This window comes from Sorex fumeus, unplaced genomic scaffold, assembly GCF_029834395.1.
Source record: "Sorex fumeus unplaced genomic scaffold, SorFum_2.1 ptg000063l, whole genome shotgun sequence".
In the NCBI taxonomy this organism is placed as follows: Eukaryota; Metazoa; Chordata; class Mammalia; order Eulipotyphla; family Soricidae; genus Sorex; species Sorex fumeus.
This window is the reverse complement of record NW_026606120.1, coordinates 32,634,207-32,651,494: the sequence shown is the minus strand read 5'-3', so window position 1 is coordinate 32,651,494 and position 17,288 is coordinate 32,634,207. Positions and strand designations below refer to the sequence as shown.

General features: G+C 43.1%; 1 protein-coding gene across 1 annotated transcript in view; it reads left to right on the top strand.

Annotated features, from left to right (window-relative positions):
- FANCC (FA complementation group C) overlaps positions 1-17,288 on the top strand; it is a 212,984-nt gene that overhangs the window by 132,214 nt on the left and 63,482 nt on the right. The window contains exons 5-6 of the mRNA XM_056127708.1: positions 3,866-3,979; positions 4,864-4,928. Coding sequence (XP_055983683.1) covers positions 3,866-3,979; positions 4,864-4,928 — 179 coding nt within the window. The remainder of the gene's footprint in view (positions 1-3,865; positions 3,980-4,863; positions 4,929-17,288) is intronic.

Here is a 17,288-nt window from a genome sequence, read left to right as displayed (position 1 = left end):
CCTGACCGCGGCTGCCCGCTGCCCGGTGACCCAGACCCGGCCTCCTCACCTCGTGCTCCCTTGGGCCCCTCGCCCCAGGTTGGTGTTCCCGCCCAATGTGTATCTCAGGTTCCTCCCCTCCAGCCACTGCTTCCGCCTGCCCTGGCCCAGAGGGGACCCCCCTCCCCCGTGTGCTTCTCGGAGCTGAGTCGGGGGCGGGGGAGTGGACGCCTCTCTCTCCCAAGGCCAGGGGGACACAAGCTTCTGCTGGGATTCCTTCACGGAGGACGCAAGACTCAGCTCCCCCACTCCTAGCAGTTCAGGGAGAAAATCTTGAGTCATTCTTAAAGAAGAGTCCAGGTCGATCACTGTCATACTTATTGTTACTATATTTTTGTGCACACAAAACTGAAATCATATTAAATAACCAGTTTTATACATAGTTTTTCCAAGAAATGTTACATGGTCTTTTCCTGCTATTAAAACTTCTTTTTACCACCACCAGTTATTCTTATGGATGAATTCAACGAGTGTGGTTTGGATATTAAAGCACCTTCTGGGGGCTAGAGCAATAGCACAGCGGGTAGGGCTTTTGCCTTGCACACAGCCAATGTGGCCGACCCAGGTTCGATTCCCAGCATCCCATATGGTTCCCCGAGCACCGCCAGGAGTAATTCCTGAGTGCATGAGCCAGGAGTAACCCCTGAACATCACCGGGTGTTACCCAAAAAGCAAAATAAATAAATAAATAAAGCACCTTCTGATTTTCACTGGTCCAGTGTAACGTTGCTATAAACTGAGTCATTCCTAGAATCTGTGTTGGATCCCTGGGTTAGAATACGACTATGAGGGTCTGAACTAGGTCCCTGGAGGAGAGGATATGAGTCAGAGGTTCGATGGTGGGTCCCAGGGGGAGAGGATATGAGTTGGAGGGTCGGTGCTGGGTCCCTAGTTGGAGGGGGCGGGGTTGATATGAGTCAGAGGGTCAGTGCTGGGTCTCTGGGAGGGATATGAATAGGAGGTTCGGTGCTGGGTCCCTGGGGGAGAGGATGTGAGTCGGAGGGTCTGTGCTGGGTCCCTGTGGAGTGGGGGGGGGGGGCATGAATCTCTGGGCTTGTGCTCCGTCTCATCGTGTCCCATCCCAGCTCTGTTCTGGCCCCAGAGCTAATAGGTACCTGTCTCGCCACGCTGTTGCTGATCCCACACTGGACAGGCTTATTGTTTTCAGTGTAATAGGAGGTGGTTTAGAGAATGAGGCTTTAATTCTTAAAAAAGTATCAGTGTCTAGGGTACGTGGCTTCAGTTGTCGGGCGCATGCAGGTCATCATCACCTCTCCATGACGTGTTTGCCAGCTGTGCCACCCACAAAAATAAAAAGTTTCATTTTTAACTAATATAATGTGGGATACTTAAACTAGGACAGTTCTTTCAATTAAGTTATTTTTTTCCAAGACCTTAATGTTATAATTAGCTTTGAAAATGCAGGTGTTATAAATATTGTCTAAAGTTGGCTTTTTTATAGCTATTTTAAACTTTCCCCAGGCATTCTTTGCAGCCCCTCATCTGAATGTACTGACTGTCATGGATTTTTTCTCCTTAACTTTCTTCTTTTAATTTATTTTTTATTTTACTAAAGCATTATGATTTACAAAGTTACCCCTACCTGGGTGTTAGACATAAAATAATGCAGCTTTGACCCACCACCAGTGTGAACTTCCCTTCCCCACTGTTCCCAGGTTCCCTCCCATATTCCCAATACACACCCTCAGACTGCCTTCTTGACAGACACCTTTCTAAGATTGTTCAAGTTTGGGTCTCTTGATTTCTGTATTGTTAATTCTGTGGTTTGAATGTTTGGCTTTATCATTCCTTAATACGACCTTTGTACCTTAATCCCCTGAACTGTATCCCATTGTGTGTGTTCAAAGGGCGAATAATAAGCTGCATTTGGTGGTCTCAGAGCTTCCCCCACCTTGGGGTGGCAGGTAGCCCTGGGTGGAAGAAGGAGGAAACGAGGGCCAGGCTGGCTGGTCTCAGTTGCAGTCCATTCCCATCTCAACTCCATTCACTCCTGACTTTCAGTTCCCGAATCTCTTTTCCTTCTTCCTCTCCAGATGCTGCTCCTCCATTCTTCTCCTGGATTATCCCTGATTTCCCCACTCTTCCAGCCTTAGTTATTTCTCCAATCATGAAGGGGAGCAATTACATACATCATACAATCAAGGAAGTAAGGTTCCTCCCTCAGGGAAAGCTTCTTCCAGGACAAGCTCTCATATCAAAAGAAGACCTGCCTAAGGGCGAAATCCAGGGGTGTGTTTCTCCTTTCCTTAGTCCAGCAACCATTTAAATTCTTAATTCTACTTCTTAATAATATTAGTCATTTTGTATGGACACAGTAAAAGATACATTAAGCTTGTAGGGTGGCTCTCCTGGGGACATCTCGCTATAGATCTCAGACTACAGTGCTCAGGCCAGATTAATCTTTCCTAACCCTAGCAGGGTCTTAATCCAATTGTTACTGTTTGGATCATGACAGAATTTGCCCATGACCATGCTCTTAACTTATAGGTAAGTATTATGGTGCTTTGGCCTGGCCCATTTCGATGCCAGGTTTGCTCACAGCTTGCCCTGGGTCCATCCAGTCTCTCATCGGGAGCCTGCTTTTGGGGTGCTAGGAACTAAAGGCAACTGAGGCTTAAATCAAGAAAACAGATACCCAGGAGTGAGTATTATTCAGAGTCAGTTAATTCCCAAGTTACAAAAGCATAGCATTAACTGTCTTTCTGTATCCATACAAAAAGGAAATTGCTCTAAAGTAACATTATGCAAGGGACATAAGGAGAAGAGAAAAGCCATATTTCACTTTACAAGTCACAGGTACTGCTTAGGGGGAAATGGTGATTAACTGGTTGGGGAAGAGAGAACATTGAAGCAGTTACAGATAAACACAGGAGTGGGAGTGGCTCAGGATGGCACTGTGCACAGTGATTGAATGAAGATGGCACTGTGGTGGGTGTAACCCAATAAACCTAAGCTCCCTGTGGCAAGGGAGAATGGACGTAACAGTGTTATCCTACACATTGTCTCTCATCTATCTCTTTCCCCACTCCCCTCCACTCTTTCTTTTCCTTCTCCCTCTACTCGGAGGACAAGGTTGATCTGGGAATCCCCCGTTTAAAACATTGCGTTCCCTCATCCAGTAATTCTAAATACCACTTATTTAGAATAAGTGTTTATCGTTCTTCTTCTGATTTATTTCACTTTACATGATGTCTTCCAGTTCCATTCATGTTGTCATGAATTGCATGATTTCATCATTCCTTACAGCTGTGTAGTATTCCATTGTGTGTATAAACCACACCTTCATGATCCACTTATCTGTTGGACATCTACATTGATTCCAAATCACTATTGTACTGAGTGCTGCCATGAATAATGGTGTGCATCCCTTCTTTTGAATAAAGGAATCCTGTACACAGAGCCAGGAGTAGCTCCAAGGTTCTAGGGGACCAGACCTGACTTTTCTGCATACAGAATGCGCCCTTAGCCCACTGGTCTATCTCAGGCCCAAAGATCATGTTCTTAACATGACTAAAGTACTGTTCATGCAGTATATGTTTTTGTTTCACTGTTTACATTTGCTTAAATTGACCCATTTTTTGTGAAATAATTTTAATGCTCACTTAGCTAAAACTTCTCGGTTACCCTGTTAAGAAATGAACCAAGATTCTGCACATTGTATAGGCACTTAGACTTACTCATCCTTCAGCAGGGTCAAGGATTGAACTCAGGGCCTTGCACATACAAGGCAAGTGCTGTGAACTATAGCCCCAGCCGGCACTGGATTCACTTTAAAGAATATTTTTCCTTTTCATTTGTTTTTTAGGGGTTGTTATCACATATGCTCTCAGCATTCAGATTGAATATTCAAGAGGTTGGCCTTTTCACTCGAGGTCTTGGATATGCACCTACAGATTGCTATCCTGGTTTGCTTAAAAATGTGAGTATTTTTAATTCATTACTATTGAAGTTTTCATTGTTTAATATAGCATCAACAAAAAGGGTAAATGGAAATACTTCATCCCTCCAGAAGAGATGTTTAACTTTTCCATATTTATCTCTTCTTACCTTGGGTGCACTTATGACCATGTAAGGAAGAAATATGAGGTGAGAGATTATAAAAAAGAATAGGAAGCCAGGAGAATTTATTCTAAATCAACTATCCTCTGTCTCTTTATTATTCTCTCAAAGATTTTTGGGAGAAGAGATTCCTTCATAAGTATAAACACAACCTTTTACTACTATTAAGACAAATTTTGTATTTAAACTACTTTATTGGAATTTTATATCAAAGCAAAAAATAAATAGCATCTTTGTAAATACGATTATATATTTACATCTTAGCTATATTTTCTTTTCCTTTAAATTTTTGCCAAATACAAAATATTTTAGCTTGCAGTTATGACATTGCTGTTCTTAAGGAAGTTATAAGTGACCAGTGGTAAACTGTTAATATTTGTTATTCATTCTGATTTTGTAAACTTTATGCAGGAATATCTTTTTAAAATATAATAAACTAAGTTAAGGAAAAATATTAATTTGAGGTATAGTACTACTGAAGTCATTTTCCAGTTGATTGGGTTTTATTGTTACAAAATTAATTATCTTTTTGTTTGCATAGAAATGCAAACTAACAAGTATTTAACATAAAAATCCAGATTACTAGTACATGCAACTTGATGTTAAATAAAACTGGAAAAGGTGGACTAGTGAAATTGGGTTGGTAGGCTATCACAGCAGAAATTTCACTCACACCAAGAAAATAAAACTGATGTATTTCAGTTTGCAATGTGACTTATACCTCAGCCGATTTTGTTTTAACAGGTGGTTTTATCATTGGTGACTGAACTTAGAGAGAATCATCGTAACGGATTTAACACTCAAGGACGGTAGGTGTTAAAACATCTGTCTTCTCAAGTATCAAAGAGCATCAGTTTGGTTATAAGAGAAAGTTTGTTGTAATTCTTAGAAAATGCAGGTTCATAGTAATGATTGTAGTCCATCTGGGAGGAATTACTTTAGTGGAAATATGTGACAAAATTTTAATTTTATCATACTTACTTTTTAATCACTGTTTTCTCAGATCTTAGGATAGTAAGTCATCCAGCTTCTCTTAAGCGCACCTGAAATAGTACATACACCACATATGGTAGAAAGCACCAGAAGGAAGTGCTCAATTCTGTGTACATGCGTCGTTCCCCCAATCAGGTGTCAGTGTGCTTCTATGCACTAGTCTAGGACACAGCCTTCTGGACTCTAAAGTAGACAAATCAGTTTCAGATTAAAAGATTATTGTATTATAAAATCAGTGTGTGAAAGAATTCAGAGTTATTTCCATTGTTGGGCATTTATTTCTCAAAAAATACTGTGGCTTAGATAATGTGACTACAATAATATTTACTAGTTTGGGGGGTAGGAGTAAATTTGGTGCTGTATCCAGTGGTGCTTAATAGTGCCATTTCATCTTTGTGCTCAGGGATCATTCCTGGCCATGCTCAGAGGATCAGATGTGATTCTGGGGATTGAACCAGGTTGACCCCATGCCATAAAGCCGTGGGTTTGATGTACACAGTCACTCTTTTCTTCCTTCATCAAGGTCTGCCACTATGTTTATGTCATTTCTAGTCAGCCTCTTCCATCTCCCTACTCCAGCCCCTGCTTTGTTCTGCATTCGAAGACCACCGGTTTGTCTTTGTTTTCATTCATACTCTTCCCTTGTGTCTCTGTATACCACACATGAGTAAGATCACCCAGGATGTGTTCTCCCTCTGACTCATTTTGTTAAATAGTGTGCGCGCCAGTTCCATCCAATTTGCAGCAGAGTGCAGTACTTCCTCCTTTGTAGTGACCGAGTAGTATTCCATTATGTGTAGAACTACAACTGGATCTGCCAGCAGACACTTGAGTTTTCTCTGCTTCTGGGCTCTTGTGCATAGTTCTGATGGGAATATATGTGTGCATCTTTTTATGTTCTTGGAACAGTGGGTCATATGGAAGTTATAATCTTACTTTTTAGGAAAGTCTTCATACTGTTTTTCATAGAGGCTCAACGAGTTGCTTTTTTCGGTTTGTTTTGCTTTGGGCTAGAGTGATAGCACACTGGTAGGGCCTTTGCCTTGCGCGCAGCTTGGCCGGGCCAAGCCAGGTCCTATTCCTCTGCCCCTCTTGGAGAGCCCTGCAAGCTACTGAGAGTATCTTGCCCACATAGCAAAGCCTGGCAAGCTACCCATGACATATTCAGTATGCCAAACACGGTAACAATAAGTCTCATGATGGAGACGTTACTGGGCCCGCTCGAGCAAATTGATGAACAATGGGAGGACAGTGCTACAGTGCTTTGCTTTGGTGTCACACCCAGCAGTACTCAGGACTTAAGTTTGGCTCTGCACTCAGGGATCACCCCTGGCAGGCTTGCTGGGATGCTGGGGATTGAACCTGGGTCGACCATGTGCAAGGCAAGCACCCTACCCATTGTACTATCTCTCTAGGCCCTGAAACATTACTTTTTTTTTTATTTAATCCAGAGAGATAGCACAGCGGGTAGGGCGTTCGCCTTACAGGCGGCCAACATGGCCGACCCGAGTTCGATTCCTCCGCCCCTCTCGGAGAGCCCGGCAAGCTACCGAGAGTATTCGATATGCCAGACACAGTAACAACAAAGTCTCCAATGGAGACGTTACTGGGCCCGCTCGAGCAAATCGACGATCAACGGGAGGACCTTTACCACATCTCTGACAATACTGATTGTTTCCATTTTTTAAAAAACAATATATATGTAGTCCATTCTCAGTGCTATAAGATATCTCAGTGTTGAGTGTTGTCTTGATTTGATAATAAGTCACAATGCACACTTTATCATCTACTTTTCGGGCAGGTTTTCTGTATGTCAAATGCCCATGTGGTCAGAAAAGTACATGTAAAAATGTCCAAAGTCATTAATTATCAGAGAAATCAAAATCAAACCACTATAAAATGCAGCATTGGCTCCTACGAGGGTGGCTGTGATGTGAAAATGAATGAGATGTAAATATAAATGTTGGGCTGGAGCGAGAACTTTGTGGGCTTCAGTGCATGCTTTGCTCTTTGGAGGCCTGGGTTCACTCCCCTGGGACAGCATGGTCCTCTGCACCTCCAAGAGTCACCCTTAACCACTGAGCCAGGAGTAGCCCCTAATCCTCTCCAGGTACGACCCAAAAAAGAAAGTAACAAATATTGGAACAGTGGAGAGAACTCAGGTTTGGAGCACATTTTTTTTAAATATATATTTAAATTTAATTTTAGGGACCATGATTGAGTTCAGTTAACAGTAAAAATCGCGTATCACCGCAACACCTGCACATTGCTTTGTGAACTCACAATTAACAGTACTAAAAATCATGGTCCCTAAAATTAAATATATATTAAAAGATGGCTATTTATCATATATCATATCAAATACCAGTAACAATGATGGGTCTCATTCTCCTAAAGAGCCTTGAATATAATCTCAGGGTTGGGATGAAAGAGACGTTACTGGGGCCTGCTCGAGGCAATCGACGAATAACAGGATGATGAAATGAAATGAAAATGAAAATTTATCATAGAAATAATTTTCTTTTTTTAAAAAAATTTTATTAGTGAAACACCATGAGGTACAGTTGTAGACTTACAAATTTTTATGCTTGGGTTTTGATTATACAATGATCAAATACCCATCCCTCCACCAGTGCCCATTTCCCACCATGGATCCCAGTATCCCTCCCATCCCCATCCCCCACCCCCATCCCACCCTGCCTCTGTGGCAGGGCATTCCCTTTTGTTCTCTCTCTCTCCTTTTGGGTGTTGTGGTCTGCAAAAGAGGCATTGAGTGGCAATCATGTTCGGTCCATAGTCTACTTTCAGCATGCATCTCCCATCCTGGGAGGATCCTCCAAACACCCTTTATTTGGTGGAGCACATGTTTTGCATCACACAGGAAGCCCCTGGTTCAATCCTTGGCTTAAGTGGTCCCCCACCACTCAGGAAAATAACCCAAGGATTCCTGGGTAACAAGAGCAAACACACAAAAGGCACATATACACAGAAGATAAAAAAAAACAACAAAACAAGCATTAGCGTGTGTGGGAGAGAATGTGTGGAGCTCACAGATCACATGACTATGAACTTACAAAGTTGACCCATTTACTGTCTGTTTGGCCCACAGTTTTACTCTTGAGTATTATGATAAATGAAAACACATGTACTCACAAATATTTTATGAAACTTTTAATTACTGCTTTATTTATGGTAATTTAAAAATCAGAAACAATCTAAGAGACCATTAAGGAATAGTCAAGGAAAAATTATTTGCTACCGCTGTTTAAAAGAATGGAAAGGCAGATTGTAGACTGTGAGAAAAAATTTTCAAATTAGTCATAAGACTAGACTACCTGTCACCTGCATATATAAATGGCTAATAATCACATTAGTCCTTGTTTGCGCTAGTAACAAAGTATTAATAATTGGCAAAAAGTGGAAGCAGTTCAAATATTGATAAACTTATGGCTACACAAAAATATACTGCCCACTCGGTATCTTACAATTCTTTTTAAAAAAGAGAGCTGTAGGAGAAAAGGAGAAGAATAGAAGAATAGACAGTGATTCATGCTGTGACATAGAGCTTCCAATACATGTTTCTGTGGAAGAATCCAGTTACAGCTGCTTGGGTCTGGGTAGGAGACAAGATTTCCTACAGAATGAACACAAAAGATCTTGAGGTGCTGGAAATGTCCTCAAGCTGAATTCGTGCTGGTGCTTTTCCAACTCAGTAATTTGTTAAAAACTTTACATTGTACACTTAAAATAGGTACATTTTTGTGGTCTGTATGTGTACCAGTATAGTAAAATGAATGACTCCACACAGTGTATGAAAACATATATAGTGACTTACTTGCATTTCAAATAAAGATTTTTTTTTGTGTAGCCTCAAGGTAAATGTTAAATAATGAGTCTTTTGAGTTATATAATTAAAAATCATTAAAGGAGGTATAAAAATGTTGGTAGAATGCAATAAATGTATGTATATACACCAAACTCCAAAAATATGTTGAGTTGATGATTTTTAAAAATTCAGCTGAGAAGAAACAGAAATGAAAACTCAAAGCAAAGTCTGCCAAATCCCCCTGATTATTAGCAACTGGAAAAAAATATCATTTAGAAGATATTTGCAATCTATAAAAACTAAGTATTAGTATGCAAAACAAAAAAAAATAAGACTCCTGCAAACCAGGTATAGTCAAGCACTGCATTATAGAGATGGGTAACAAGTATAAGCTGGCCATTCTTCAAAGAGGAAAACAGAACAAACTGAATATTCCCAGCATTCTCCAGGAGTGTGTGAGTAATGCCCATGTACTAGGGAGTTCTGCCCTATGCCTGTCCCCTCCCAACGACAGTGGCTTAACAACAGTGCAGATGCCACCACCCCAGCAAGCTCCTGGGAAGGGTCACAACAGCCACTCAGAAAGCCCCTCCTGCCAGCCTGTCATCCTTGCCCCAGGGAGCCTCGGACAACAGGGGAGCAGTAAGTCCATCTTACAGGGGCTGTGGAGATAGGACAAGGGATACAGTGGCAGCCTTGCGCTCAGCTGACCCAAGTTTAGTCCCTGGCACCCTGCTAGAAGTGACCCTGAGCCAGGAGTGGCACCTAAGCACCACCAAGTGTGACCCCAGGACAGAAAAAGCAAACAAGTCCAGCCCTTCCCTGGGAGGGCCGGGGAAGAGCAGGACATAGCCTGGGTTGCCAGGAACGCCTGCAGGGACAGGTGTTCTTCCAGTGGCGGCACCTGGCAGAGCCAGGCTGCTTGCTGGGCATCAGAAAACGGGCAGTGAGTGCTGTTGGCTCAGGCTGGCATGAAAGTACCCAGCTCCTAGCTTCTTTCTTGAAGCTTGGACGGGGGAAGGAAAGAACGTAATGTTTACCCGGTGCTTCAGGTGTGGGATGGCAACCTCAGGTCTTTACTTCTTCACCACTAAAGTTACACCTTAACAGACCTGGGGAGCGGAGCTGGGGAGCCAGGGAGGGAAGCGCAGGAGCTGGTTGCCACCCGGCGGAACTTGCAGTACCGCTGGCAGGCACCAGAGGGAGGAAGAGATTCTAAACTCCTGGAAAAGAAGCTGTCAGAGCTCTGTAATTGGAAAATAACTTGCAGAAACCTAGAAAAAGCGCGTCCCCAGAAAAAGATTTGAACCATTCGAAGACTCCCCAGATTCCCCAGAAGCCTGGGTGAGTAATGGAAATCTTGATCTGAATAAATCCCAAGCATGAATCGTGAAGGTGGCTGTCTGACAGAACACGGCTGGAAACAGACAGGGAGCGTGAAGCTCCAGGAGTCGTCACATCCCGGGCCCAGAGTGACCCTGGAGGTGGGAGGACTCCGGAGGGGGAGTGTTTGGGGTACTGGGAGGGGTGCTTTGTCTAGTATAAAAGAAACAGTATTGAGCCAGGAATAGAAGGATTCATAAGAGACTTCTATGAAAAGATTCCATGGCGCACAGTAAAATGCTCTGAAGTGTCTCTGTTCTATCACCCTTGTTGACAAGAGTGATGATAAAATAGCCTCTGAGCACTGTCAAGTATCACCCCAAACCAAATATAAAACATAATTTAGAATAAACAACAGAAACAAAGATAATCCCTGGAAGCCTACTTTAAAGAAATAGAGATACAGGAATTAATTAACAGAATTCAAGTGATAGCATAGTGGGTGGGTTGTTTGCCTTTCACGCGGCCGACCTGGCCAACCTGGCCAACCCAGGTTGGATTCCTCTGCCCCTCTCGGAGAGCCTGTGAGCTACTGAGAGTATCTCGCCCACGCAGCAAAGCCTGGCAAGCTCCCCATGATGTATTTGATATGCCAAACACAGTAACAAGTGTCACAAAGGAGGCGTTACTGGGCCCGCTCAAACGAATCGATGAACAACGGAAGGACAGGCTACAGTGCTATGAAAGCGGACACATTCTTAGCAGAATCCAGAAACAGAAGCCAAATAACAAGTGTCAGAAAGAGTAAATCACCGGTACCATAGGAATAGAAGGATTCATAAGAGACTTCTATGAAAAGGTTCCATGGCGCACAGCAAAATGCTCTGAAGTGTCTCTGTTCTATCACCCTTGTTGGCAAGAGTGATGATAAAATGGCAATTAATCACTTCAGTGATTTAGGCCGTTCATAGTTCAAATTAACCTATTAGATATTTAGTTAAAGTCCCTGAATTTTTCCCACTTTTTTTTTATTAAAGAACTGTCTTTTAGACATGTCATATTACAGCAGTGTCAACTTCCCTCCCCAGTATTCCCAGATTCCCCCCGAACCTGCTGTACCCTGCCCTCTTGACGGGAACCTTTCTAAATGTGGTGTCCAAGCTTGGGTCTCTTGATTTCAGTGTTGTTGACTCGGTGGATTGGATATCTGGCTCTCTCATTCCTTATCACACCTCTGTACCTGGCTTCCCGTCCTGGCCCCTGTTGCTTCTCCCCACCCTGCCTCCACTCTTTTCCCCCCCTCCTCCCTATACTCTGGGGCCAAGGTTGATCAGAGCATCCCTCCTTTTAAGACATTGCTTTCCCTTATCCAGTTATTCTAAATACCACATACACGGGATATCATCCTTGTATTTATCCTTCTTCTGGCTCACTTCATTTAACATGATGTCTTCCAGTTCCATCCATGTTGACATGAACTACATGATTTCTTCATTCCTTACAGCTGTGTAGTATTCCATTGGGTGTCGATATCACTTGTCACTGGACATCTCTCTGTTGATTTCAAATCTTAGCTATTGTACCGAGTGCTACAATGAACAGTGGTATGCTTTTGTGTGTGTGATTTCTTTATTTTTTTTAGAACATTACAAAGTCGTTCATGATTGAATTTCAGTCATACAGTGTTCCAGCACCCATCCTCCACCAGTGTACATTTCCCAGCAACAGTAACCAGTATCCACAGGATACCTCCCATCCCCCACCCCTTGCTTGCCTCTTTAACAGGAGCTTTTCTTCTCTCTCTCTCTCTCTCTCTCTCTCTCTCTCTCTCTCTCTCTCTCTCTCTCCTCCTATTGTGCATTGTGGTTTGCAGTATTGATACTGAAAGATTCTTCGAGAATATCCCTTACTTACTTTTAACCATCTTGTCCAGCGTGGCCATTCCCAGCTGTCATTGTCATATCGGTTTCTTCTCTATCTTACCTACCCTCAGCCCCACACATGGTTAGATCCAAAATGGTGTGCTTCGGTTCTTTTGAATGAATGTTTTTCTGTCCTGGAGGGAGAAATCCAAAAATGGAGTTCCTGAGTAATATGGGAGCTCAATTCTGAGTTTACTGAGTTCCCTTCATACTCTTTTCCCACAGGGGTTAGACCAGACAACTTCTCGCCAGCAGTGGATGAGGGTTCCTTTTTCACCACATCCCCACCAACAGAGACTGTCACAGTATTTTTACTATGTGCCATCCTCACTGGTGTAAGATACCTCATTGTCATCTTGATTTTGATGATGAGCATTTTTATGTGCCTGTTGGCCGTCCATTGGTCTTCCTCAGAGAAGTCTCTGTTCATTTCCTCTCCCCACCTTTTGATGGGGCTTTTAGGGTCTTTGTTGTTGATCTTTGTGAGTACTTAACAGATCCTGGATAGCAACCCTTTATCTGATGTCTTGAGTGCAAATATTTTCTCGCACTCAGTTAGCTGTCATTTATTTTAGCATGTTTCTTTTACCCTACAGAAACCTGTAAGTTTGATGTAGTCCCATTTATTTGGTTTTGATCCTATAGCCTTTGCCAATGGCATCATGTCATGGAAGACTCCTTTGAGGTTCTAGGTCTTGAAGTGTTCTGTCTTTATTTTCCTTAATGTATGTTACAGGTTCAGGTCTGATGTCAAGGTTTTTGATCAACTTTGAGTTGACTTGTATAAGGTGTGAGATATGGATCCAGCTTTAATTTTTTATGTGTAGTTATCCAGTTGCTCGAGCGGGCCCAGTAACGTCTCCATTGGAGACTTTGTTGTTACTGTGTCTGGCATATCGAATACTCTCGGTAGCTTGCCAGGCTCTCCGAGAGGGGTGGAGGAATCGAACTCGGGTCGGCCATGTTGGCTGCGTGCAAGGCAGACGCCCTACCCGCTGTGCTATCGCTCCAGTTATCCAGTTCTCCTGACACCATTTGTCTTTATTCTGTTTCCTACTCTCAGCTCCTTTGTCAAAAATTAGCTGACCGTATATATGGAGATATGTTCTTGGATATTCTATTCTGACCCACTGGTCAGAGAGTCTTTCTTTACTCTAGTACCATGCTATTTTGATCACAATGGCTTTATAAAGTTTAGAGTCAAGTTATAGTGAGATACCTCCCAGCTTCTTTTTTTTTCAGTATTATTTTGGCTATATTCTGGCTATGTTCTTTTATGGTTCCACACAGGCTTTATAATTGAAAAGTCCTTAAATTTTTTTAAACTCATAATTTAGCAAGAATGAAATGCTAGTATAAGTAAAATTTCCTGTGGACACTTGACATAAGTGCCTCCTTGATTTGCTGTATTTACTAATATTCACTGTGGAAAGTCTTGCATTTTCTTTTCATTTTTATTCCCCCTTTCTTCCTTTGCCATCCCTGTTGGTGTTGCGGGTGGTGGTGGTGTTCTGTTGGTGAAACCCCACATCTGGCTATGGCGTTCTCACATCCAGTGATTGTGCTGGGCGCTCATGGGGTACAGTGCTCACACTCTTGGCTGTGGCTTGGGTGCTCACAGGGTGCAGTGCTCACACTCTCGGCTATGGGGTATGGGTGCTCACGGGCTGCAGTGCTCACACTCTCGACTCTGGGGCACGTGGTGTGCAGTGCTCACACTCGGCTGTGGCTGTGGAGGCTCACGGGCTGCAGTGCTCACACTCTCGGCTATGGCTGTGGGAGCTCACAGGCATAGTATATGTGTATATATTTATGTGTGTGTATATGTATACATACTCCCACTCTTGGCTGCAGTGCTCATTGAGGGTTTCAGCCTATCCATCCATCCATCACGGTCACACTTGCACAGTAGTGCTTGTGCTTCCCTGTCTTCAGTCACGGGCTCAGTAGAGAGGTGGTCTGAGGTGGTCTGGGGTGTTGCCAGCATGCACACCTTTGAGAGCCGCAGACCTGTGCTCCTGAAATGCTTGCAGACTTGTGGGCCCCACAGTAGAGCTGTCCTGGCTGCCTGGAGTGCAGCCCCCTCCTTCCCACCATCCTCCTCCTCCCTTGCTGTCTGCTGTTCACAGCCCAGGTTTCAGCCAGAGTCGCAGTGCAGGTTTGTCCTGAATTATTGAGCTCAGACAAGCCTTTTAGGTCATTCAGACCCTTGGGTTAGTTATGTTTGTTTAAGTCTAATATGTACATCTCTATGGCTTTCTTCCTTTTATTTTTTTAATAGAAAATCTATAATTTTTTTCCCTACTTTTGCCATCTGGTCATTTTTGTATTTAAAGTTTATCTTCAAAGATTCAAAAGTTTGCTGGAACATGCAGAATTTCATCTCATAGCTTCGGATGCATGCTTTCTGAAGACCGAAGACAATCAGGGAATCTGTTTAGTTTCTGTTCGCTCTTTCCAGAGGCCTAACAAATGGTCTTGTCACTTGCCACTTTGTAAGATCAACAGTTCAGTGACAGTGTTTACATGATCCCTTGTTCTTTGCTTTAAGCTGCCTGGAAGGAGAGACATTCTGGGCTGTGTGAGAGCATCGTCACTGTATCCTGTGGCGCTGGAGTTGGCTGCAGGTGCTTTGGAATGACGACTGCAGCAGTGTGTGGTTACATTGGGTCTTTCGTAGTTGACTTTATGCAGAATCATTTCAAGCTACTAGTCTGACAGTCAATCAGGACCTGATGCTTCGTGCACATCAATCTGGAAGGTGTCACCTATTCTGGCTGTGAGTTGGATTCACAGCCAGATTCACACTGAAACAGGGAGCCCTGAGATCCCTGAACAGTCTGAAGATCTTCAGAAGATTTGCTGGGTCTGCTTTTATCAAAAAATGCCTAATGGATGTGAGACTGTTGAGTTATTCAGGAAGTTATCTTGGCCCGTATTTCAGCCTGCTGGGAAGATGGCCAGCTTGGGTGCCTGGCGAGGGCCAGGTCATTGTTTCCATCTGCCCACATGTCAGTGTCCTCTCGCCTCTCCTCTCTTTCCTCCCTCTCTTAGTTGTTATAATTGCAGTATCCAGAGATGGTGTCCTGGGTGCCATGCTTCTGGGAGATTACTCCTTTGTTGTGCTGGGGATAACAGGTGCTGGGGACCCATCTGCCACCTCACCTCTGAGCCATATCCTCTGGCCAGCTCTCACTTTTGGGGGGAGGAGCCATACCCCCTGTGCTCTGGGTGTTTCCTTGGCTCTGTGCTCAGGGATCATTGCGAGTAATGCCCTGGGTACTATATGTGATGCCAAAGATCAAACACGGGTTAGCCATATGCAAGGCAAAACACCCCCCTTCTCACTTTTTAAGAGAATGTTGTAAAAATTGCACTTCCTAGTCTTCTAGAGATGAGAAATGAAGAGTCAAAGCTATGGAAGACAAGCTCACAACCTCTTTGATTCTTTAGAGAGTACCAGCATCATTATGACATCATAGCTTTCAGGTTTTTTTTTTTTAATTTATTTATTTATTGAATTACTGTGGGAAAAGTTACAAAGCTTTCAGGTTTAAGTCTCGGTCATGCAAATATCAAACACATTTCCCTTTACCAATACTTATTTTTCACCACGAAGAACCCCAATAAACCCCCCCTCTCCCCACCCCCCCAATGCATGTGAGTTAGATGAATTCTAATTAACACTCTATCTACTTTGACTAGATTCATTGTTTCGACAAAAGATGCACCATTATTATTTAGAGTTTACACCCCCAAATCAGACATGCTGAAAAGGCATTGTGAAATAATTTGTTTTCTACAGCTGGTCACAAGAATCAAACAATATCGCGTGGCCACAATAGTGGCCGCGCAATTTTGGATTTCTGGTATTTTACTTATTAACCCTGGAAGTATTTCTGCTGAGAGTCAGATAGTTATGAGATTGGTTTCTGTGCTCTGGAGCCATGGTCGTGCCAGAGAGCCGCTCGTGGGAGGCAACTCATGACCTCGGTAGGGCATGAAGGACGAGCCCGGAAGGCCCCCCTTCCCATGAGGTTTCAGTTGCCCCATCACCACCGGCTCATACCTGGCTTTCCACAAGGCTACCAAGCGGCTGCCATCTTTCTTTCCAGAGGGGGGAAAAAAAGCAAGCTTTCAGTTTTTAAGACTATCTATAGAGCCCTTATTTGATTAAAAACTATTCTTGATTCTGTTCAAAATCGGTCACAGTCACGGTCCTCCCGTTGTTCATCGATTTTCTCGAGTGGGCCCAGTAACGTCTCCATTGTGAGACTTGTTACTGTGTTTGGCATATCGAATACATCACGGGTAGCTTGCCAGGCTTTGCCATGTGGGAGAGATACTCTCAGTAGCTTGCCGGGCTCAGCATGAAAAAATACTAAAAATACTAAAAAATACTATACTGTATCACATGTATAAATCCTTATTACATTTGCAGATACACATATGCATACTCAATATCTTTTTCTTCTGTTCTCACTGTAAACTCATGGATTTCAAAAAATAAGGTACTTACAGACAAACTAAATGTACATTTAACAACTACAATACTTGACTCAAAACACATCAACTAACTTTAGTATATAAATAACCTCCTTGATGGTGCACTTGAAAAAGATGACAGAGCACTGTAGAAGATAATATTAAGGAAACCTTAGTGCTTTATAGAAGTAGGAAGAAATAAGTAGTGAAAAGAAACTGGTTGGAGGACTGGGCCACACCCTGCACTGCCCAGGGCTCCTGGTCCGGTGCTCAGGCACAGCCTTGGCGACCCTCAGTGGCCATGTGTGGCACCAATGGGAGAAGGGCCGCCCACGTGGAAGGCAGGCGCCTGGGCCCTGGACTGCTGCTTTCGCTCCAAAAAGTGAATTTTAGAAAAGGTCAATATTTGGAGAGAAAAGGAAAAAGACGACTCTTCAGATAAGCCAGGTAACTGTTGTCATGAGTGTCCTGAGACTCACTTTATATTCCCAACTCCTAGAAATGACAGAATTTGGTCAAATAGAGAATACTATAAAATCAAGTATTTTTTAATGACCTTTTTTTTTATGACCTGATGACAAGGCTTAAAGTAGTAAGGTAGGATCTTCTGGAAGGAAGTT